The sequence below is a fragment of the Geospiza fortis genome, unplaced genomic scaffold (assembly GCF_000277835.1).
Source record: "Geospiza fortis unplaced genomic scaffold, GeoFor_1.0 scaffold12, whole genome shotgun sequence".
Lineage (NCBI taxonomy): Eukaryota > Metazoa > Chordata > Aves > Passeriformes > Thraupidae > Geospiza > Geospiza fortis.
This window is the reverse complement of record NW_005054323.1, coordinates 5,931,584-5,956,463: the sequence shown is the minus strand read 5'-3', so window position 1 is coordinate 5,956,463 and position 24,880 is coordinate 5,931,584. Positions and strand designations below refer to the sequence as shown.

At 38.0% G+C, this 24,880-nt stretch overlaps 1 protein-coding gene across 2 annotated transcripts in view; it reads right to left on the bottom strand.

The window, feature by feature from the left end:
• Nucleotides 1–19,455: 19,455 nt before the first annotated feature.
• The window catches only part of ZDHHC21 (zinc finger DHHC-type containing 21), a 37,509-nt gene continuing 32,084 nt past the window's right edge, over nt 19,456–24,880 (bottom strand). For both annotated transcript variants that reach the window (XM_005420870.2, XM_031056891.1), the window contains exon 9: nt 19,456–24,603. In XM_005420870.2, coding sequence (XP_005420927.1) covers nt 24,471–24,603 — 133 coding nt within the window. In that variant the 3' untranslated portion in view covers nt 19,456–24,470. The remainder of the gene's footprint in view (nt 24,604–24,880) is intronic.

Genomic DNA, 24,880 nt, shown 5'->3' with positions numbered 1-24,880 from the left:
TTGAATAGGTACACAAAACACCAATGTTAATTACATCTTGAATACTACAGTTGTGTAAATGTCAAGCACATTATTGAAAGTACAATTGCATTTTACTCACTGTAGAGAGATGCTTTAGAATTACATAGCTGCTTTTTCCTGATATTAATGAACTCTGGATGGTGCCTTGAGCCAGCGCTGGGCACACAAGTTTAGATCCAAAGTCACAAGGACACGTTCACACATAGTACTGCTGATGTACAGTTTTCACCATAAGAAAACTCTCAACATTGACAGAGGGAGCCAAAAACCTGAGGCACTATCAGACTCCCAGAGCAGAAAAAGTAACTTTGCTGAGAAGGTGCTGCTACTGCTAAACACCCCACAGCAGCAAATCTAACTGGAAACACAGTCATAACATGTCTGAAGACAGAGAGGTGTTAGAGAAATATGTACTTGACAGTAAGTACAAATATGTTTTTCTTGGGACACATTTTTTTTAAATCAGACATGAAGGAGTATTGAAAGTGATTAAAACCACCTTAATTCTACATTAGCACATGGTGTTAGTAGGTGTGTAATGTATGTGCACTGCTACTGTGTAGTTTGGGATTTTTTTGATGAAGGAAGATTATTCACCCATTCCATAATAAAAAACATTAAACAATAGAGATGAACAGGCATTCAGTATTTACAGTTGTCCATACAGACCTTTCTGGTTTTAAACAAATTTATTCTGAGTTGTCCAATTATACAGAGTATCTGAGCCAAATATTTTTTATAGACAGAAATGCAATGGTTCTGAACGAGAACTAAAAAGTGTATATTAATAGTGTCTCATAAGCCTAACAAACACATTTTCAAAAAGATATCTTGTGGCTCATCATTCAGAATAACCATTAGATAGTCAGTAAATGATCTTACAGTACGTCGTATATCATGTTGCCACTTTCATGTAAAGAAAACTGAACAACCGTTTATGGATAAAACCTTATATCCTTCTGCCCACTCCTCCCCCTGAAACTTATAGAATTAAGATCTGATGTTCTAGGTCCACAAATAAGCACAGCACATTCAATATGTCCACAGTTATACTGCCATTTGTTTCTAAATCATTTAATTAAAAGTCATTATTGAGAACAAAGGGTTCATTAACAAGCTGTACCTCTGAACAACTGATGGAGTTGTTGTGTTATAAATATAATTTTAATCCAAATTAGAAAACTGCACAGATGTGCTGCTGCAAAATATTGACATACTGCAACTCCCCTGGAATGTGATTAACATTTGTATTAAACCAAAAAGTACATTAAAACCTGGATTTACTAATAAATTTAGGATTGAAATAATTCTTTTTAATGCTGAAATACAGCATCTAAATTGTTATTATTTTAACCTCCACTTGGGATTATTTGCCCTATTAATATGCCTTAATACAACATGGTAAACTTTGCATTGACAGATTTTTTAATCCAAAATTTTGTTATGATGTCTTTGATCATCAGAGCTGCCATTAAGCTTAACAAAATGTGCAGTATTTACAATAGATCAGAAGTTCTTCATTGTCTCTGGTTTGTTCTTAATAAAATCTATGATTTCAATACTTTTTCCCCAAGAATTTGAAAAGACAGTTTTTCATTATCTCTGCTGCAGAGGCATGTAAATTTGTGCACAAAAATAGGATTTTGATATTGGGAAGAAGAGATTTTTCTTTAGAATATGTTCTTTCCCCCTATACAATTACATGAAAATGATCTGCAAACCAGAGACATCAATTCAGACTTAGGCACAGATTTAACAAAATAGCTTTCAAGAGAAATGTTAGATGTAAGTATTTGGAATCTTTTCCCACAAGAAAAACCCAACAGCCTATTAGCAATGCCATAAAGTTATGTAAATAGCTACTTAGATTTTAATTTTGTGACCTGTAAAGCGATGAACTATTAAATTTGTGAATTCAATCACAAAACCTGATTATGACTATAATCCCAAATTAGCCATTTGTCATTAATGAAGGGACAATGAAAAAATATCTACTTTTTCCATGGATATCATTCACTCAATCACCCACATTAACATTCTTCCTCACTTTTTAAGTGGAGATTTTACAGCAGAAACATTTTCTAGATTATTTCCTAACTGTACTGAACAGCACTTTAGAGAGACAGGTTCTGTCTCTTCATATCCTTTCCCTCATCACAAATTTTAATGTAAAAATATGATGCACAACCAAGATGTTCATATTTACACAATTACAAAAGAAAGGGATAAACGGTTAACAGATTTCTATATATTCAGCTATTTAGTATATTAAAAGTTACCTTTGTTTGCATTTGGTTGTTTATTACATTCTCAGTAAAACTTTTGCCCTCTTGTGTTTTAGTAAGTATGTCTGTGTTCAGGAGAACCCAGATGGAGAGCGTATCATTTATGTTTGTTTGGTTGTTCCCGGACAAACCACATGTTTTTATTGTAGCCAAATAAAAGAATATGAAGGAAACAAACAGCAAGATAGGAAACAAAAAGCACCCTGAAAACTTAACAGTCATTCCACTTAGTTTAAAGAGCAAGACAGAATGTTGTCTTTCTTGATGAGACTAGTTCAATGTAATTACTTTAAAGTTATCCAAAGCCAATATTCTAGGTTTATTCAAATGGAATTTTATATTAATATTTACATGCTGCAAAATAGTTATAGACAGCCTATGTATAATAAAATCCCACTACGTTTATAATGATGCCTGCCATAATAACATTTGTTAATATACTTTTTTATAACTATGAATAACTATCTTATACAATATTTCCTGTTTGCCATAGGCATTTACAATTCTGTGTTTACAATCATTCAAGAAAAGCAGAAGCAGAAAGATAACGTCTGTCTTCCTTGTTTTTTCACTCAGAAGTCTTAATGTTTTACTACGCTACATATTTTGGATAGGAATGTACTGTAAATAATTACACAATAAACTCTGTGATAATATTTTGCACACTAAGGCATTGCAGCATGAGGTTTTTCTTTTCTGAGAGAAAAAAATTTGTATTAGTAGCGCACACACGGGTTTACCTTAGATCTTAGCTGCAAATTTGTACATTAGAAATACGATGCAAAATTGAATGCAGAGCTAAAGTATCATTGGATTTTTACCAATACAGAACAATTCTTAAACTCTCTTTCCAAAGTGTGCATGAATTACACACTTATGACAGTGAACATTTATATAACATGAATTTTACAGATTACCATTCAGGATAAAATACTGCAGTGAAAGTATTGATTTTCTTTTCCCTTTGGAAGCAATGCCATCTCACTGAAAGGCATCCTTAGTGAACACTATATTAAACTTAAGATGTGATCCTTTAAAACCAAGCCCTCATACACAAAATATTAAGGAAATACACTATGCAAACATTTCATAATATCTATGTCTAAACAACTGTCAGTCACTTTAACAGCTCTACTCAATAATGTACAAAATTACAAGAAGAAAATCTGTTTAAAGATCTAAACCTGAATTGAAAGATGATACTAAACAGTGTAACACCCAGCAAAATAGCAGGTTAGCAAAACAGCTTTTTATCACCTACATTCTACTGTTCTTTTTAAAGTTACACTAGCAGTTCAACAAGCAGCAAAGACAGAATAATTCTTCTTCTCTGTACTCAGAAACTACAGAAACAATCACAAGTAATAAGCATAATTTAAATTAAATACTCCCTTCAGGTTTGATACCCTCACTGAAGGCATGTATCAACATCCACCTTTGGAAAGATAACGACGTCCTTGCAAAGCAGTGTAGGAAGGCAGTTATAATCAGAAACCTGCCTTCTGTCCAGGCACTGGGATGTGCTCTCCACTGGCGCTCCCCAGACCCACTGCCCAAGAATAAAGTGCCTATTGTCCCAGCACTGTACTAATTGTAAAAACGCAGTGCATGCAGTAAGCATTATAATCATCCCGACAAACAAGCAAAGGCAATCAATGAAGGAATGAAAAGGATAAAAATATGCCACCAGACAAAGCAACCCAAGAATGAAATTAATATTCATAATGGAATGCAAGCCAGCCGAATGTCCGTTTCATGGCATGGCTATTGCATACAAGAGATTATTGTCCACAAGTGAAAAAATCCATATGTGGAGAAAATGTAGTTCTGCTGAGGAGAAAAGCTTTTCATTCCCAAAATACTTTCTCCTAGTCCCACTGTTTTGATTAAGTAAAGTTTTGGGCTCCTTTGCCTGGTAACATTAAAAAAGTTGTCTCTCAGGGTCCACCCTTCCCTGAGCTCAGTATGATTTGCTTTTTTTCCAGCTCTCCGCTTTCATTTGCAGCTGTATAAATATGAACAAAAAAGCCATGCTCATCCAAACAAAGAAAAAATGGACTGAATATGCATATCCTCATTAACTAAATTTAATTATGACAAGCAGCATATTAATCAGTAGTTGCTCCAGTTACTGCATTCATTGGTAGGGAGGAGGACTCCAAATTAAAGAGAAGCGTGGGGGACAATCGCGTAGTGATTAGGAGGCTGCTCACAACATGATACAATACACTTTCTAAATAATTATTCAGAGGAAACAGAATAAAGAGGCAGATTGCTCTATTTTTAAGACCAACTCAAGAACAATTAGCCAAGAGCATGATGACAAGGCTGCTTCTTTTTACCGTGACTGCTTCCAGCTCCACGTTCTCATACCAAGTAGCTTGGCAAACTGAAAAATTTGCATTTCACAGGGTGCAAGGGTGGGGGGGAATAAAAAAAAAGGAAAAAGAAAAAAAAAAGAGGAGAGAGAGCTGAGCAGGAGGAGAAATAAAATGGAGAAAGTAAAAGAAAAATCCCATGCTGTACTTGCTGCTGTTTTAATGAGAAGGCCCATGCCCCTACAGCAGCAGAGAAACCCTATCTATCTCACTGTGATGTTAGGAGCTCTGAAGAGTCACTGAGCTGGAGCCGCAAACTGTGCGCTCTGAACTTTGCAGCACGTGCATTGCAGCAGTGAAGGAGGAGTTCAGAAAAGAAAAAAAAATGCTTCCAGGGAGAGGAAAAAAGAGTTATCACACCAACTTACCATCCACCAGGTCCTGGCTGACATGTCATAGCAAAGCTGCCATTTTATGGAGCTGTCCGATGCTTTCCCTGCCATTATGCTGTCAGCAACCTTCATCAGATGCAGCTCAATTGAAGATAAGACACCTAATCAAGAAAACATCAGCAGTGGCTTGCTGGGCTACATGTAGGCCAATCCTTATCACACTGCATCATGGGAAAAGCTCCTTTATTAGCAAGAACTCCAACCTCACTGATATAAAGACAAGGATCAGGTCTTTTCTTTTTTTTTTTTTCTTTTTGTCTGAAGGGATTGGTGAAACTAGCCAGCGCTCTTTGTGTATCATGTGTACACCAGTTTAGTATCTCACAAGTGGGCGGCTAGCTGCATTGCTGGGCTGCACGGACTTAAGTTTATTTGCATTCTTCTCAGTTGTATATTGTTTAACATGAACCATGGTCAGCTCTGAGTGCAAGAGAGGAGGGGGAAGAAATTATTCTGAATTAGTATCTTCCCCAAGAAGGACAGATGGGTTCAGCATCACGGTGGGGCCCTGGCCCAGAGGTCAGAGCACACGTGTGTGCGCACGTGGGTGTGGGCGCTTGCACACGCGTGCACGGCGCACGCCCCGGGAACACACAGGGAGCAGCTGCAGCTGGGGCAGCGGGGGCTGCCAATGGCTACAAACTCTGCAACTGGACATATGGAAACAGTTTAACTCTTTGCAATCAGCTTCAGCAAGAAATAGGAAGGCTGTAAGTCCTCAGGAGGAGATGGGAGGCGCAGTAAGAATTTCAGTGATGAAGACTTTTCCTCCTCCCTTTCTCATGGATGCCCTTGATTTCCTCTGCTATGGGTGATCTAGCTGGGAAGGGGGGAATGAGTGGGTAAGGAACTATTTTAATCACGGCTCCCTTCTGCCCCACAGTTTCAGGTCATTTGCCACTTCTAAGTGCTGCCATCAGAGTGAGAAGGCATTCTTCCTTCAAAGTTTTCCTTGCAGGGCTTTTTCTCTAATGGAAAAATCTGTGATTCCCTGAAGGAAGGACTAGCTTAGAAGAACAAGTTTTTCTGACTTTTTTTTATGGTGCAGAAAAGAAAAAGTACTTACATAAGCACACAGAGGAAATCCATAAACCCTGGCTTACATTTAAAACCTATATAAAGAAGAACAAGGATTTGCCAGTCCTAGATGAAGTGGTCAGCATCAGTTTTACTGAGGTTTTGCAGATTCTGTACATACCTTAGCAATAAATCCCTCTTTAGCAAAAACCACATCAAAGTAATCACCCTCTCCACATCTCCAAAATTTTATCCTTAAAATTAACACTTTAGCATAGTTACAATAACAATAACTACAGCAATAACAACAAAGCAACAGCAACAATTGTTGTTGTTTATTATTATTATTATTATTATTATTATTATTATTATTATTATTATTATTATTATTATTATTATTACTACTACTACTATTTTATCTTTTTTTTTCTTGCTTCCACAAGATCAGCTCCTGAGTTAAGGGTCCATTTATTGAGGTCCTGAAACACTGACAGCACCTAATGAAATGACCCCCTGAGCCAGTCCAGAATGCTGAAAACAGGACAGCTCTGTAGCAGCGCCCAGTACATCAAAAGATAAGAGCCGTTTTCCCTTCTCCCTGTGTGCTATTGAGGTTGGTTTGCAGCCTCAGTTTCTCAGTTGTTTTAAATACACTGATGAGGCCAGCATCAAAAAGGTCAGACCAAAAATTAATGGGGATTTTGGCCATCCCAATCCCTTAAATTTGCATAGCTCTCTTTCTAGAAGAGTTTCTGCATAATAGATGAGGATGTTTCCTTTTTAATTTCATTTAGGTCACAGTGATCAATTGGGACACGAGAAAATTTTTGAATACTGTAAAATCGGCCTATGATCATGTGCTATGGGATGGCTCAGCACACTTAGAGTGCACAGGAGGATTAACTCCAGCTCCGTACCCTACATCATGCTCAAACAGCCTGGCTTTGTGATAAACATTATAAGGTATGGAGAGCACCAACAGCAGAGTTTTATGCAGTTTTTGGCAAGCAGTGCACAGGCAGATGTCCTGAGGCTGAATCTTTCCTGTGGCCTTCACTAACATGCTCATCATGGTGGGTCTACAGAAAGCAGTCAGCTGTGGGTGTGAGATAAACCCTGGACATGTGCTTTCACACATAACCCTTATCTTCCAACCTCCTAACAAGCATATTTGCCAGCACAAGGGGAAAATGGGACTGACGTTGAAGAGGGAGATTCTCTGCAGTTTCCCATCCACTGAAGTCTGATCACAGGTGAAGAGACCAATTGCTTCAGCCACTAATCTGCCTTACTAGGGCAATTCACAAATCCCCAGCAGCGCTGTAACGGCTGGGAGTGTGAGCCCACACTTTAGGTAATCATGAGCGAGTTCACTGTGCTTAAAAGAGGATAAAAGTTTTATCACACTGTAGCTAGCTGAGAGGCCTCAAGCTGCTCTCTGATGCCCAGCCTACGGCAGATCCAATCTTGCAGCAACTTCTCTTACTAAGTCAGTCAACACTGAAGATGTTCCATCCTAGAAAGCTCCTGAAGTTTCAGGAAGACTATGCATCTCCTATAGGCACAAGCACCACATGAATATTTGCTTTTTTACGTCCAGGAAAGACAGAGTTAATGATAAGCCTCCCTTCTGCTGCTGCATGTTGCCTTCTGGTATTAGCTGAAGGCAGAATGGGGATTTCTGGCACCCAGGAAAACAATGCCTGCAGTGCTTCCCCCACACATGCTGCTCCCACGCCTCCTCCTGCCTGCTGGGAGGTCTGCCTTTCTCCCAGCCATGTCTGTTTTGCAGGTGGAATTTTTTAAAAACTGTAATATGTGGAGAGACCACATCTCCTATGCAGCTTGGAGATTCCATCATAACCAACATAGGCATACGTTATTGGACAAAATTTTTCAGATGACCTCTTTTTCCTTTCAGAAAAAGACAGATTTCTGAAGAAAGCATACAGTACAATATGCTTGTTACATAATAGCAATGAATTTCAAGGTAATTCAGGCTTTCATATTTATATAAGTTTGGAGTTTTTTAAATGGAATAATTTGAATTTTCAAGTGAGCTGGATTATTAAAATTAATTTTTCAAGTGAATTTGACATAAATTCATTTTGGCTAAACATTCTTAAAATATTTTCAAAGGGTAAAAGACATGTATGAAAATATAAAATTTGGCAGAACTAAAATCTGTTTCATATTTAAAATAAATTAAATGCAAGCAAATTCACCCACTTCTAATATCTGTCTTCCATTAGAAAATAATTGCCAATCTAGCTTTTCCTCAAAGGTTTAGGTTTTTGTAAGGTTTGTTTTCTCTAGGCTTGCTCAGCTTTTGATTCTACTCCGGGGAACAGTTCCATTTCATACCCAGAAGGAACCTTTAGGAATGTTTAATTTGTTTCCATAAGGTTCCAACACCTACTAATATGCTCCAAGAAAGAATTCACAGTACTCTCCTCTGGAGGATAGGCAGTGCTGGGACAGAGACCAAAATTAGTATTGTAGATTTAAGTAATTGCAGAAAACAAACTCATCCATGCTTGCACACACTCATTGGTGATGGGCTGAAGCTGGGAGATCAGTCCCAGCTATTTATGGTGACAGATTTTACAGGTTTTAGACAGGCATTTGGAAAGCCCCTTTGGTGTTCCTTTCTTTGGTCAGGGGTGCATACAGCCCTGCCTCAGAGCTTCTTGGGAATCCAGAAGGAATGCTGATCTCCAGAACCTAGGGAGACTTCCCCACAATCCTCCTCAGCATGTACCTTTCCCATTTCTCCTGCTGTTTTCTGGTAAATATTTTAATTCATCATCATTGGCAGCTGCAAAACCCATTGAAATAAACTCACACAGAAACATCCTTAATGGCATTACGTCTTTTCATTTCTACTAAGGGAGCAGGACATGGCTACAAAAGCCTGACAATCTGCTGGCTTTGACTGAGTCACGTACCCTGGAAAATATAAATTGGATTATTCCTTTATGATGTGGCAGTAATGGGGGTGGGGAGGTGGGGAATAACTGCTATTAACTTTGTTTAGCCTTTCTATTTTTCCTCATTTGACATTAGTGAAGAGACAAATAAAGCTTTTAAAAAATTAATTAAACCATGGCAGTATTTGCCCAAGAAACATCTTTGCTGACTTCCAGGGTGATGAAGAGCTGTCATTCCTATTAAGCCATTTTAAAGCATCTTAAAATCAGACACTTACCTCTAAGCATTCTCTTTCTTATGGGTAGAAATACCTCTTCTTTTGTGAAGTTCCAGAGTGTCCAAGACATGGCAGGATACTTCCAGGAACATGAAGAGCTCCACAGTTAAGTTACAAAGATTCCTGGCAGAGGATCCAGGAGAAGCCACAGCAGTTCCACTGAAAGTAAAAGTGAAGGCTGACAGAGAGGCCATCTGAGAGTGTTCTTCCAACACTCTTGCGGTTTCTCCTGTCCTCCAGGCCTAGCATAGCACTTTTTGGGACAGGCAGAAAAAAGAGGATGGCATGTAACATCTGGGGTGGACAAGCTGGCTTCCAAAAGGCTAGAGACTCAGTCCTGGTGTGATGACACTCAGGAACAAAAGCAATGCTAAAGTATTTGTTTCAAATAGCTTTTTGAAGTAATATATGTGAAGTGCTGACTAGCAAGGCAAAGTGAAAACTGTTGTTATGTTCAAAAGCACACATCAGTCCAACTAAAAGGCAAATATGATTGTTTAACTTGAGAAATGAATAATGATACAATTTCATTATGTCAAAAGAACTGATGCACCTTGTGTATATATGCATGTATATATATGCTTGTGGGCTATGGTACATTGCAAATTGGGCAGAAAATAGTCAGATAGTCAATGATGGCGACATGCCCACAACTGGAATGTTCAATTGTACAAGAAAAATGTAAGAAAATTATTAATTTGCATTATTTCCATCAAAATAATCAATGTACAATAATTAATCCAATGCACAATAAATCAACATGCTAAACTTCTAGCATTTTTTAATATTTATTTCTTTTTAAAAGTTTATAAAATGCAATACGTAACTTTTTTCATGTCTAAAAACACTGTTCCCAAAGGAAAACCATTATTCAAATGTGAAGGTGGAGTTACACTTGCCATTAAAAAAAAAATTGACATTTAAGAATTGTGTGTCTCACACAAGCATTCTTTATTCAGTAAGTACCTGTTTCATGAGGAGGGTAGCCTTTAATGTTCAGTACAGGATAATACTCCATCCATCTCATTTGTCGATTGGATTTCATCCCTATGAGCAAGCTGAGAATCATACAAATCTGAATTGTATCCCCTGAGATGCAGTGCTAAGAAGCCCAGAAATAAATGGAGGTCATTATGCTGCCAGCTCACAATCTCCTTAGAAGAGATGGATTCTTTTCACCTTTTCTTTGAAGAGAGGGGCATACTGATAGGCTTTATCAAATACAGTGCACTTTTGTAACTGGATGTGGAGCAGGCACTTTGCTTACAGCCCATCTCCAGTTCAGTGGCTGCCAAAACAGCTCTATCAGCCAAGACCAAAACACTTACATGGTGTTCACTGTGAGCCATTAAAAGCAGAGGGCTCTAGGGAAAGCAGTGCCCTTACCCCAGACTGCATTGCAAATCTGAGGGGGTGGCAGAGGTACTAAAAAACCAAAGCTGATTGCTCCCCTTTTCTAGGACACTGTTAGCAGTAAAGGTCTGGAAGCCAAACCCACCCCTTAGCAGTGACTCCTTGCCATTTCACTGCCATGAAACACTGTTCCTTTTGCACAACAGTGCCCGAAGACTGCAGTGCCACACTGCGCCCTCACAGCCCTGCTGAGTGCACTCAAGGTGGGCTGGAGTGGTGGGGATACTGCTGCTGCTCAAAGCCAGCACCTGCCTCTGGGACAAACATAGCACTTTCACTATTGAGAAACCATGTATGCCATATATATATCAGTTCACAACTGCTGCTCTTCTCTCAGATAGTTCTATCCCATTCTTTTCACACCTCACAATTTCTAATCAGTTCTTCACATCTCCAGTTATTACTGGAGATATTACATGCATAAAATAGTCTAGATGGATTTCCTTTATTTAATGTGTCATGGAAATAAATTATTTCCAAACAAAAAGTAGGTTGGCATATTTCTTGATGCAACACATTCCTACTCTGTTTTAGTTCCATTTCACATTCATTTTCACAACTTTAGTTGTGAAATATATATATTTCACAATATATCTTTCTATGTTTAGCATTGATGTTAGTTTGGTGTGAGATGAGGCTAGCTCCAAGACATTTCCTGCCTTGTCTTCCCTTTTAACTCAGGTGTTTCCTTTGCTTGTAACCCCTCAGAAGTGGCAACTTTTTCTCCTAATTTGATAGACTTAAAGTCTTTGCTAGTGATTCCTCAGTTCTGTATGGTTTGTATTGGGTTTGTGCAGCAAGGTTTTGGTAGCAGGAGGCTACAGGGGTGGGTTCTGTGAGAAGTTGCTGGAAGCTTCCCCCATGTCCAGCAGAGCCCATGTCAGCCAGCTCCGAGATGGACCCATTGCTGAGCAAGGCTGAGCCCATCAGCAATGGCAGTAACACCTCTGTAATAGAGGTGGAAAAGAAGAAAGAAAGAAGGTAAAGAAGAAAAAAATAGCTCTTGCACAGAAGTAATTGCAGCCACGGAAGAGAGAAACAGCCCTGCAGACTCCAAGGTCAGCACAGAAGGAGGTGCTCCAACCACAGGATGTGAGATTCCCCTGCAGCTATGAAGCAGCTCTGTCCCTGCAGTTCATGGAGGTTCATGTTGAAGCAGAAATCCACTTTCAGCCAACTGAGGGTGCAGGAGCAGGCAGATGCCCAAAAGATGGCTGTGATTCCATGGAAAGCCCACTTTATCTATGGCCCTGTGGAGAGAGAAGCCCATGCTAGAGCAGGTTTGCTGACAGGACTTGTGACCTCTGGAACCCATGCTGGAGAAACCTGTTCCTGAAAGACTGCACTCTGTGGAAAGTGACTAATGCTGGAGCAGTTTATAAAGAACTGCAGCTGAAAGGATGGACTGAGAGTGCGAAGTTCATGCAGCACTGTCTCCTGTGGGAGGGATTCCACACTGAGGGAGTGTTTAAGGAGGGGAAAGACTCCTCTCCTTAAACAGCAGCAGAAGCAACACGTGATGAACTGACCACAGCAAAAATTCCCTGTCTCCCTGCACTACTGATGGGGAGGAAGTAGAGAATCTGTAATAAAATTGAGCCTGGGAAGGCTCAATTGAAGGACGAGAGAGGGGAAGGAGTTTTTAGGATTTGTTTTACTTTTTACAATCCTGTTTTGATTTTGATTGGTAATAAACTCAACTAATTTCCTGAAGCTGGATCTGTTTGCCCACAACAGTAATCAGTCAGTGATCTCTCCCTGTCCTTATTTCAACTGGCTTTTAATTGTATTTTCTCTCCAGCTGAGGAGGGGAGAGACAGAGTGGCTTTGGTGGACATCTGGCATCCAGCCAGTATCAACCCACAACAGGGCTCCTGGGGCTACTTTGCCTAAAGCAAGCAGGTCTGACACTGAGTCCATAGTCACCACACATATTGAGTATTCTGCCTGTCTTCTATCAGCTGGTTAGGTGTGAGGACTACTTACCTCAGTGAGGGTAAGGAGACATGGGAATTGAATTATGACTGGCAATCATTGTTCCTTAGCTAGAGATTGTCCAGGTAACCTCTTTGTGTGGTAGACTGTACTTGGGATGGGAAGAATGTGATGGGTAATTGCCTAAGGGACAGGGATTTTCCCACGTCCTTAAATACCAGCTGCAGGCCCTCACAGCAAACTCCCCCAAGGCAAAAGGACTGGGCATGGCAGGTGCCTTGGTTTCAGCACTGGTCAAACCAGAGATGGCACAGCTGGGGCAGAAAATACAGTCTCCACCAGTTTTCTTTGATGAAACAAACTCCTGAGAAGGTGAAGTGCAAAGAAAGGTGAAGGCCCTGTTCCAGATAATTTCTTCCAAGAATATTTATATTTAAATCCTTTATTTCATTTTGATGTTTTTGGCAGAATGATGTAAAAGGGATTTGTTATTAGACACGAGGCATAGATAGTGAAGTCTTCTTGGTTTGGGGGTCATCATGTGTATCTGCTGAGAATAATCCAATGGTTTCAGTGTAGCTAACTGGTTTATCTTTGAGAAAGGCTTATGGTTATCTTCACTGACCTAGCTGCCCAGGTAGTAATGGTTAATGATTTCCCTATGGTGAGGATTTTAATGCTCTTTCACATCCTCACGGATTTCACAGTCTGAAAGCCCATTCTGCTTGTAAAGAGAAAACTACAGAGGTATGGTTAAGCTTTATGTAGGGTAAGGCATTGTAGCATAGCTGCAATTGATTTCACCTGAATGATTTTCAACTGAATTGAGAAAAGGGGGAGAACAGGCCAGGACTAAAAGAAAAGTTCCTACTTAAAATATCTAGGAACTGTATTTGCTATTAACTCCACTGGACCAATCAATGTTTTTGACAGCATCTGCCAGCAAAAGGAGACTTCCTTATATAATGTTGATAGTAATCATAATCCTCTCCAGATGCTAAGCAAGAATTCTGATTTCACTCAGCACCAGGCTGGGTCAGGCCCAGCACCATTCTGTGAAGAATGCTAATGCATTACCTGTATGAGTTCCTATATGCAGGAAGGCAGGAAGCACAGGAGGTTTTTAAACAGTGTTCAGCTGCACACTCAACACTGTGAGAGTCTCTACTGCTGCAGACAGTCACAGAGGCTGTGCTGTCCCACAGCTGAGCATATGTCTCCCTTGGCATAAGGTCAATTTCTATTTGGTCCTCCAAGAGATCACCACTATGAGTCCAACACAGGCAATCCCTGCAGATGTAAGATGTTAATGTAAGATCTGTAATTTCTCAGCAAGTATTTTTCTGCTGGAGCGTCTGTCCTGTTGTTAAAAGGCTTGCATCTGCCATAATCTTCTCTCTACATTCTGTCCTGCTCAGTTCTGGAAGGTTGGTGCTGTTCCAGCAAACAGCACTTCAGGCTATTCCTCAGTCTGCAGCCCATGGTAGGCAAACCAGATGTGTGAAGGGTCTATGCAGACGTATTTTGCCTCGACTTTTGGTGCCAGATCATTGGAGCTCACACAGGTATCTGTCTGATGCCAAAGGGGAGGATTGAGTTTTCCCAGCAAAAGCACTAGCTTTTTAACTGAGTAGTTATCAGTACCCCTGTGACTACGGGCGTGTGATTTAGCTACCTATCCATATATGCTGATAGTTATCAATGCCTGCTACTGTGACTATTGCTATTGTGCACAATGTTATTGTGACTTGATACAAGTTTTGACGTGCCTTGTTGTTTAGGTGTTTTCTTTCATATTCATGTGCTTCTGAATCTTCCTGCTGTCCAGTTTTACCATATAAAGGTTAGCACACTGTGGGCAGAGTATGAAGTAACTCAACAAATTGACAAATCCTCTGCTGCCCCATTAGACATCACAAACCTGCAGGGAAGAGCAAACATGAGTAATTAGAAGTCCACACGGAGCTCAGTGGTGCAGCACTATAAGAAGCTGACCTCATTTCTTTCAGTGCATCATCCTTCTATACCCCAATGAAGCACAGAACAGCAAGTTACAACAGAGAACAAACTGTATATAAATAGAAAGAAGTATAACATTTAACTCAGTTCACATCTGGGAAAATTACTACCTGTCTGAAAACTGCTCCGGGGTCTCAGCAGGGTCTGTTTTTTAAAGCTTGTTTCTGAAAGGACTTTATATAATAATGTAGTTCAATTCATCTGAGCAATTTAAAATTCTAAGGACATATTAAACAAATTGAATTAATTATTCTAACCACCTAGCCAGCTCCTCTGGGTGATAATAACTGAAACATACTTAGTTAATGGTAAAGATTTCTACCTTCAAATGCCCTTGGGCCGTTGTAAAATAACTGCACAAAATTTATGGATTGAGATAACATTCTGCAAAGAGCTCACTAAAGCTGGAATTGCTGTCCTCCTCACAAACTAATTACATATTGCATACCAGCTATCCATTTTACACGATAAATACGTACAGTTCAACATCCATGGCATTGGTTTTGTACACAACCACAGCTGTAATGCAATAAAGACCTTCACATTCAAAGACTTTAGGCATTATAACTGAAAGCACATTTAAGGTACATTTGCCAAAACCCTTACTAGACCTAGTAATGGTAAGTGGACATATGAAGCCTCATCAGTATTCTCCTAGATGGAGACATAGTACCTTTCTCTCCAACCCCTTTTAAGCAATACATTAGTGTTATTTACTGCCTATCTTTTATGAGAAAACAAACTGCTCTTTCACTCATTCATGTGTCTTTTTTCCCAAAATTTGATAAACAGAAACAATGTGCTTAAAAAATTTTAATCTTTTATCAGAATCAGCTGCAAATAACTGTCAGAAAATTTGCCATTGTTGACTTTCTCAAACAAAAGAGATGTAATTGAGATAATTGTTTCAACTAAATGCTGCTCTATATCAGCTGTGTTTATTAATTCAAGATCTATTTGTAAGAATAATGGTTTCATTCAGACTTCTCCAAAACTGGAAAATTGTTCCTATGAATCATACACGCACACTGATTTCAACTGTGACAGCTAAATTTTCTTTTTTCTAAGCAGATAAAGTAAGATATGTAGGGAGTGACAACATTAACCTCTGGCTTTTCAACTGCTTTTGAATTAATTTTTCAGAAAACAGCACTTGTATTTTAATGAGAATACTCTCTGGGGCACAGAGATATCAATTTGGCAGGCTAGTACATGTACATTCAGAATAATTTTGTTGCTTTAAAAAGACATGCAGGTGAGAAATCTGATCAGGTGGACATGATGATGGCTAAACTTCAACAGTTCCATCAGTGCTCCATCTTCCAAGTATCTGCAGTTTTGACACTGTTGAAATGTCTAGTTTTTGAAAAGTAAGATCTCTAGGCAATTGCCATCTCTACAGTGCAGGAAGGGTGCACTGTATGTCCCATCCAGAGGTACTCATTCATAATTCAGCTATTCCACAGGAAAGCACCAAAGAGTTGTGCTTAGCAGAACAAAAGCAGCTGAACTGATGGCAGTAGAAAGGATGAAAAGATCAAGTAAGACTTTTTTTTCACTGCCATTACTTGAAAATTAATATAAACTTAGCAACAAAAATTTTATCACCCACCCACAGGGAGATGCTACATCTCTCTGTTCATCTGCAAAAACAAGCAAGAAGAAAAAGAGTCACAGAGCCACATTGCTACTCACAGAATCCTTTGCAGCCTCATCTCCACCTAGTGTGCTGTGGCTGCAGTGCTGTTACTTCCTCTATCTTAACATTAGGTTAAAAATACATGCTCTATTCATCAAACAAGGCTCCTGACTCTCCAATATGCAGCAAAAAAGAATTAAATAAAAGAACACACTTGGACCAGCAGAAAAGGCATTGCAGCTCCTTTCCTAGTTCATCCATGTTGCTGTGGCTTTTCACTAACCAAGGATATGAAGGTAGTCCCTGTTGCATTTGACTCTATAGCAATATTTTTTCAGATTTATGAGGCTATGAGATCATTTAACTAGTCTAAGGAAAACACTTCTTAGCTATTTTGTTCTGGGAGTATTGAGGTAGAACAGGGAAACTAAATTCTGATTTTTCAGTGCCAGATTAAAAAACCTTGACATAAAGCTGAACAGTTCATGATGCTGAAGATGTACTACTGGTGAATTAAGAGACTTACAATAAAAATTTTCAGTCCTGGCTGTTAGTGAAAAATAACCAGAATTAGTCTTCATCCATACACATGCTGCATTTATGTTTTTGTAGGAATATGCCCTGAATATGTAACTGTGTAGAAAATAGCCAAATTAAATTCAGAAAGGTATTTTCTATTTCCTTACAAGTACTTTGTATAAAAAGGCATATACATAGAGTTTTAATATTTTAAAGCAAAATAAATTTATCTCATGTGATTTCCTATGACATGCACATCTGTTATTCTTAAATTTAATCCAAATTTGAAGCAGAAAACTAAATAATTTCTTCTGTGATCTCTCTTCTTCTTGGTGTGTCCAAGAAATTCATGGGAATGAGCTGAAAAACACTTATGCTTCAAATTCCAGTCACCCATGCACTGCTAGGACGTTAGGGGGCCAAATTCCTTCCTTGTGTGACATGTGGGATATGGCTGTTTCCTTTGAAGTGCATTATTCAGATTTCTCTGACATGGGCAGTACACCTTCAGCACTGCAGCTTTGTACAACTCCCTCATTGGAAACCCAGGTGTCTTTGCTAAGAGAATCACAGGTCACGCAGAGAACTGAAGGCAAATATTCTGAGCCCCAGACTTGCAGTCTAACCCAGTGAGTTAGCATCCATCAGCTATCAAAACAAATGATCACATTCCACCCCTATAGGGCTCAAATTTCTGCACTGTCCACATTTACATATCTTACACTTTATACTTACCAAAAAAGAGGAGCCCTTTATGGCAGCCAACAGACTGGATTTTTGGGGGTTTGGGCCCCAGCTACAGGAAAGTCCAAGCTTCATGGAATAAAAGTGAGGTCAGGAAGCATATCCTAAACAGCAAAATCATGCTGTATTTGGGAATAAATTACTACTTGGGCTTGAAAGAGTTGCTACTTTTCAGTAGCACCCATCTAGTTTATTTTATGTTTATCTCTGTGCAACTGAAATACAGCTTTTTGGCTTACTCCATACAAAGCCTTTGCTCCATGTGTCTGTTGTCACACTAATCTTTCAGCAAAGGGAAGGTTTTTGAGATGGAAAGTCTAATGAGAAAATTATTGTGAAATTAGAAGACATACAAAAAATGTGCTATAACTGATACAAATTATGGCCAGGTTTTTTCCAGCTTAGCTTAGCTTCTTTTTATTCAGACTAACACATCCTCCATCCTTCCTCGACCCTATTTATTCAGCTTGAAGTACACAAAGTCAAATTTTCCCTCCAACTGCACTTCTGCATCAGTATTACTTTGGCTCATATGAGTAATAAATCAGACTACAGGAGTGTTTGCATGTATTTGTTCATCTGTACTACCCGGTCGCCTCTTAAATTTATAGACTCAAAATACTGTTTCATTCAATTTATAAATTGACAAAACACATCAAGAAATACTTTCAGGAGCAACACATCAAGAGGTACTTTCAGGAGCCTTAGACACTAAAAATACTGGAGAGTACATTTTAAAATTACTTTTATGGGCAACTGGGAATAGATCCCAGTTTCCACACATTGAAAAGATAGCATGCACCCATACAAGCCTGGAAAGATTGCTATGGAAGTGATTTTTATTACTGTTATTAGCTGAATCCGGTTCTTGGGTTGAAACAGAAGATGCAAGGCCTGTACCACAAACCATAACCAAGTAGTTTGTGCCTCCTGATTCATGAAGTGACACAGTACAGCTATGCTAATCATTTCCTTGCAGACATAAACACTGGTTTTTTTTCCCTTGGGTTTACTAGTCTTGCAGTGATCTTCCCAGGTGTCTAAAATCTTCCCTGTACTTCTAAAGCTGAGACTACTGCACCACACCCAGCAGCTTTTGATTGCTCTCTGTACTTTTTTCCTGTGGCCACTGCAGCACTTCTTTTTCCATCTTCAAAGCCAGTATCTCATTTGAAATAGACCAAAGTGTGTGAAATTTTTCTGCATCAAAATCTGACATAAATTTCCATGTACACAAAACAGAAGAGCTGCTGATTCAGATTCATTTGGCTCTCTCAAAAACTACTCCAAGGATGAACAAACTAATACATTGTAACAAAAAAATACACAAGCCAAAGACTAAAAAACCCCAAACTCTATTTCTGCAATTTGAAAAATGGCAATTTATATAAATCTTAGTTGATACCAACATCAGAGGTTCCTACTCTGGCTGTAACTATGGGCAAGAAAACTAACCAATGCTGTAATTAGTGTTGTATACCAACAGCAGTTGGTAGACTACTCCTAACAGAGAAAGATTTCAATGTTTCCACCAACATTCAGCTCTTCTCTTAAAAGTAAACAACAAAGCTCAGATAGTAAGTACTTCACTAACTATTCAGCAATTTTTCACAGTTCATTTTCTCAAAATAGTCATTTGGGATTGTAGCTTTTTTGCTTATTACAGTAAAAAATACAGCAGTGAGAGTAATTTGTAACATAATTAGAAAAATCTACAAACATCTGAAAAATATTAGTAAACAATTTACACAATTTTAAATCAATGTAAATAAAATTCAGTGAAAAGAAAAAAACTTTAATTTTTTTTATTTAAAAATAAGATTTCATAAAAATACAGAACAAAAAAATTCACAGTAGGAATGAAAAAATAAACCATAATTTTAATTAATTTTAAGAAATCTCACAGAAACATTGCATGAATAAAATTAACAAAGATAAATTTAAAAATTACATTGCTTATCATCTGAACATACTCATCCATTTTCAGATTTGATTAAAAGAATACCAGAGTAAGCTTTCCTGTTCTGATTATTATTCAGTCATTCACGTTGTACATTACCATTCAGGCATAACCAGGGTTAGACCTCATAATTTTCAACTCTAGTAGGAACTTCATTCAGCATTATTTGAAAATAGTCAAGATCAAACTAAAAACAAATGAATAAAACTCAATCACAGGCCCATGTTTCAGCTACAAAATTCAGAATGCTAGTTTACAAAAATCAGTACTCTTTTTCCTGTTAAAGAGACAGAGTGATAATTTTCTGTCTGCAAACTACTGTGATATACAGATGAGTCCAGAGAATGTGCGTTGAAACACCCAGAAGCGTTCAGAAATTAGAAGTTACATTTCTTATTTTCTAACTTGAAAACCTCTGTAAATATAAGTTACACAGTTGATACTTAGATGGCCCTTGTTGCTACAAGAGGTTTTAACCACTCTGCCATAGCCTGGCCAAGGCACAAGATGCCACTGGATAATTTCAGCAGAACTGAAATCCTAGGCCTTATGCAGTCCACAGATACAAGTATTTCAATGCCTCCTAAGGGCAAATACTCAGCCAGCGAGAAAGTAGTACAAAAATCTTTTGAGGAACGTTTTCTGAAGTATCCAGTCATGTAGTGTGTTACCTAAGTATGGACGGTGTATTTAGAAGTACCTGTTCTTCCCAAAAGCAGTGCCGACCACCATTCAGCACCACACTGTTACTTTTGAGATCCTAATACTTCAACTAATTTAGAACTAGATTCAACTTCTTAGTGGGAGAAAATCACCTTCCTCAGCCTCTTGGCTGCACTTCTTATGATGCAGCTCAGGGAACAGGTGATTTGCTGTGCTGAAAGCACACATTATCAAGTCATGTTGAGCTTCTCATAAACTAAACATGGTAACATGAACAATTAAATGTCCTGGATTCTGAATGCAAACAACACGATCTGTCCCAGTCTGCTGGTTTGGGATGAGGTAATTTTCTTCAGGGAGCTAATGCAGGGCTGTGTTTTGGATTTGTGCTGGGAAGAGTGTTGATAGCACAGGAACTCTTTCCTTACAGCTGAGTCAGAAGGAAACACAGTGGCACGGCCTTTTTTGCTCCTTACACCACCCCATCAAGGAGGCTGGGGGTGCACAAGGAGGTGGGAAGGGACACAGGTGGGACAGCTGACCCCAACTGACTCCAGGGATATTCCACAGCACATGGTGTGACACTCAGCAAATAGAGCTGGGGGAAGGAGGAACACATGAATGTTTGGAGTGATGGTGTTTGTCTTCCCCAGTCACTGTCACATGTGGTGCAGCCCTGATTTCCTACAGCTGGCTGAACACCTGCCTGACCTTGGGAAGCAGTAAATTAATTCTTTATTTTGCTTTGCTTGCCTGTATGGCTTTTGGTTTACCTATCAAACCTATAGATTGTCTTTATCTTGACCCAAGAGTTTCACACTTTTACTCTTTCAATTCTCCCCCTCATGCTGCTGGGGGAAAATGACTGAGTGGCTCTGTGGTGCTTAACTGCTGACTGGTGATAAACCAGGATACATGACATTCCACTTGGTGTTTTATTAACCATGTATTTATAAACCAATTAGTCAAAATAATTCTCAGGAATATCTTAAGGACAGTTCAAAACATATTTTAAAAGTTAAATATATTAATGAAGACAGATGCATAGAAAAATCTATTCTTAAAATTCCATGTATATGAAAATTCTAGACTCATAACTCCTGCTCAAGACTGAAAATTTTTGTGTACATGAACTTCTAGACCAGCTGTGTGATGGAATCTCTCCTTCAAAGCAACAGATCAGAGGACAGATTCACAGATATTATTTAATAAATTATCTTTTATTTTAGACATCAGCATTTTTCAAATGAAATCTCAAATCTCTGATTATGAGAAGATAGCAAGTTAACATTTTTCAGTCCTACCAGAAGTTATCCCACACTGTAAATAAACCAGCTACTTTCAAATTTTTTCAGGGAGGAGTTCATTGGTTCTTCAAGTTCTCTTTGTGCCTTTCAGGAAATCAAATGTTGCCAAGTCAGAAGATAAGATTCACTTTTCTTAATAAAGTACATGTTGTTCTGACATTATATTAGGATGAAATTTAGTAACACTGTCTATAAGATTTTTTTAAATGCATAAACATGACAAACACTAATCAGTCTTAAAATTGCAGTTTCTACTAAAAGAAAGAATTCTAAGGAAGACTTTCTTTCTCTATGGAGGAAAAGAAAACGATGGTTCAAAGGATTCAAGAATTTCAAGGTCTGAAAGATTTTAATTTGTTGATAAAAGTCTGATTTTTCCTGGCAGAACAACTCATTCTGAGAATTAGTTTCAGAAACATTACTTGGAGAAACTAATAACATGATAGGGTCCTTCAGCTGAATTAAGAAAAAAATTATTACTTTTACCATTTTAGATGCCTCTCATTCAAAGAATAAAGTTTAGTACCTCCTAAAATTTCAAGACTCTCCAAAGTCCCCCCTTTGTCCCCCAAACACTTAGAAAAAGGGACAAAAATGAGCAGGCTTAATCATGTTGCAAATTGATGCCTATCAATTATGATATTATCAATTATTATGAATATTATCAGTTATGATGAGTAGGAGACTGAGGAAAAGTAAATTTCAAAGGAAATCAAACAACATGGGAACATTTGAGAAAATGAATTTGTGAAATTAGCACTTTTGTTTGAGAATCAGGCAAGATTTTCACGGACATCACTTGCTGGAAAGTATAACTGATACTCCAGCCTGAAACAGTAATACTGGGAAGCAGAACACACAATTATATGCCCCATGATAAATATATCAAAAATAGTTAAATTCTTGGTTCTTTTTCTGAATAAGTTTCAGAACTGTACAATCTGCTCTGACAACTGAATAGCATTAAAAACTTCGAAACATCTTTGCTCATGAAACATTTAAATATTGGCACAGAAAATGAAATATTATTTCCCTGTATATTCCAGAGACTAAAATAGTGGGGGGAAGGAAAAGACAATAATAGAGCCATTACTTTATTATGTATATCCAGATTCCTTTCAATTTCAAGCACTGCTTCAGTCTTTTCATCCATTTCCTCAAGCTCTTTTTTGTTTAAATTGTTGCCAATATGCCAATACCACTTGAAAGAAAGTCTAACCTCACTACAACTGGCATGAGAAAAAAAAAAGAAAAATAGCTGAACATTAGGCTTGAAATTTAAATTAAGAAAACACTGCATCTATTTTTAATAGGACAGAAAAGTAAAGTTGGATCAAATGTTAGACATTTACAAACGTTTACAGTTCAAGCGATTTTTCAGATGCACTTCCTGGAACTTTTAGTGGATCAAAATCTGTTAATTCAATAAAGGGACACCTAACATTGGCAGTAAATGTACTAAGACCTTAAGAGAGTTGATCTAAAAATTTTTTGCAAACACCAGTCATGAAAAATCTTACCCTTCTTTTTTGAAGTTACTGTTCACAAATAAACTATTACTTTCTGCACAATCTATATGTATAAAATCCTGACTTTGTGTCTTTTATTGTGTCCTGCTGCATGGCTGTTATTTAAGGGGGATCCTAGTCCTGTTAGACTACTCAAAAAACACAGTAAGCAGAATAACTGGAAACACTGAGTTGTGACTTTCTCCTAGAAATCCACAGTAGTTTTCACAATCATCTGAAGTTAACATTTGTATAGATACAGAGGGCTGAAGTAAGTACATAACTTTTTCAGAGACAGGAAGACCGACCTGGTACTTTGGAAATAATTATCATTTTACCAGATCTGAAAGATGCTTTCTTTGGTTAACTACTTTCAACTTAAAAGCCATCAACATCAACATAGTACCCTATTAAATGTGTTTATATACTTCAATGTTTGTGTTAATAGCAAATCTATAAATATATATAAATATTATTTAATTTTATTTAAAATATACAAACAGACCAATTCCAGCTAATCAAGACTAAAGAAAAGTAAATATAAAATTTTAAACTTTATTGACAATATACTCTTCTTTATGACACATTATGCTAACTAACTACATCTATATTTTTAAAAAGTAATAATTCTAATATTTGCACCATGCAACTTTTTTGTTGGTTATTGCTGATTCAAATCCTTGGGATATAGGGAAAACACGCATAGTATCCTGCATAGTTTACCCTGAAATAGTTAATCCCTCTCACTGACATAAAGACATGAACACTTTTCACTAACATCATATCTAGGCCAGAAGATAACTGTAAGCTGTTCTCTATGTAAACACACACATTTGTGTGCCTCTACAAAACCTCTCTAAGAAAGGCTTGAGAAGTACTCTGCTTTAGCTTTCAATGTTACCTTTTATAGTGCAGGGCTGCAGGATTACTTTTGCATATCATAAATAACTCATGGAATCATGGAATTTTAAACATATGCAGCAGAAAAAAGACATTATCATTATCCAGACTGACCTACTGATCAAAACCCTAAAAAAAAATTCAAAGCAAAATAAGACACTTAGTGAGAAAGCTAACCACCAATGTAAACTTCAGTGCTTTCTACACAAAAATTAAAACAGAAGGAAAAAGAAATGAATAAGAAAAAGAAAGAAAAGAAAAAAGAGCCAGTATCAAACTGGATGAAGACTACTTTCCAGTTGTTTGCTTTTGGTATTAACCTCAAAGACAAAAGGAATCTCTTTGGAAAGCTAGTTTGAAAGCAAATAAGCTGTAAGTTGATTGTTTAACTTGCCTTAATTTCAGAATAAAATCAAGACCATAACTAAAATAATGCCCGGGGCACACTGTGATGCCTATGACTGGATTATAATTGACTTGAAGACTGTCACAGTCCTATTATCATAAAACCTGTAATGAACTTCCAGCATGGAGGGCCCATCTGTGCCCACCATCCATCTGTTTAGACATGATTGGCAAAGTAGTAGGGAACTCGCAGTGGTTGCCGCTGCCTGAAAGGAATAAACCACAGGATCTTCCAGTGAGTGCCAAAAACTTCTGAGAAGGTCTGCTGCCACGGCTTCTGGGGCCTCGATCTACAGAAGACAGCATTATTAGTGAAAGACAGCATGCCCACAGCGCACTTCAGTCAGCTACAACAATGTAGGCTGGCTGAGAATCCAATACTGGACTCTGATGAATTGTGTCCAAGCATCGCAAACACAACTTTTATTTCATTACGACATGCAGCTGAGAGTTAACTTTGGAGAACAGAAATTATCTATCATCAATCAAACAAAGGCATCTTTTGATGCACAGGAGACCTCAATATTAATGAAATGTATGTCAAAACACTGCAGAAAGTATTTTTTG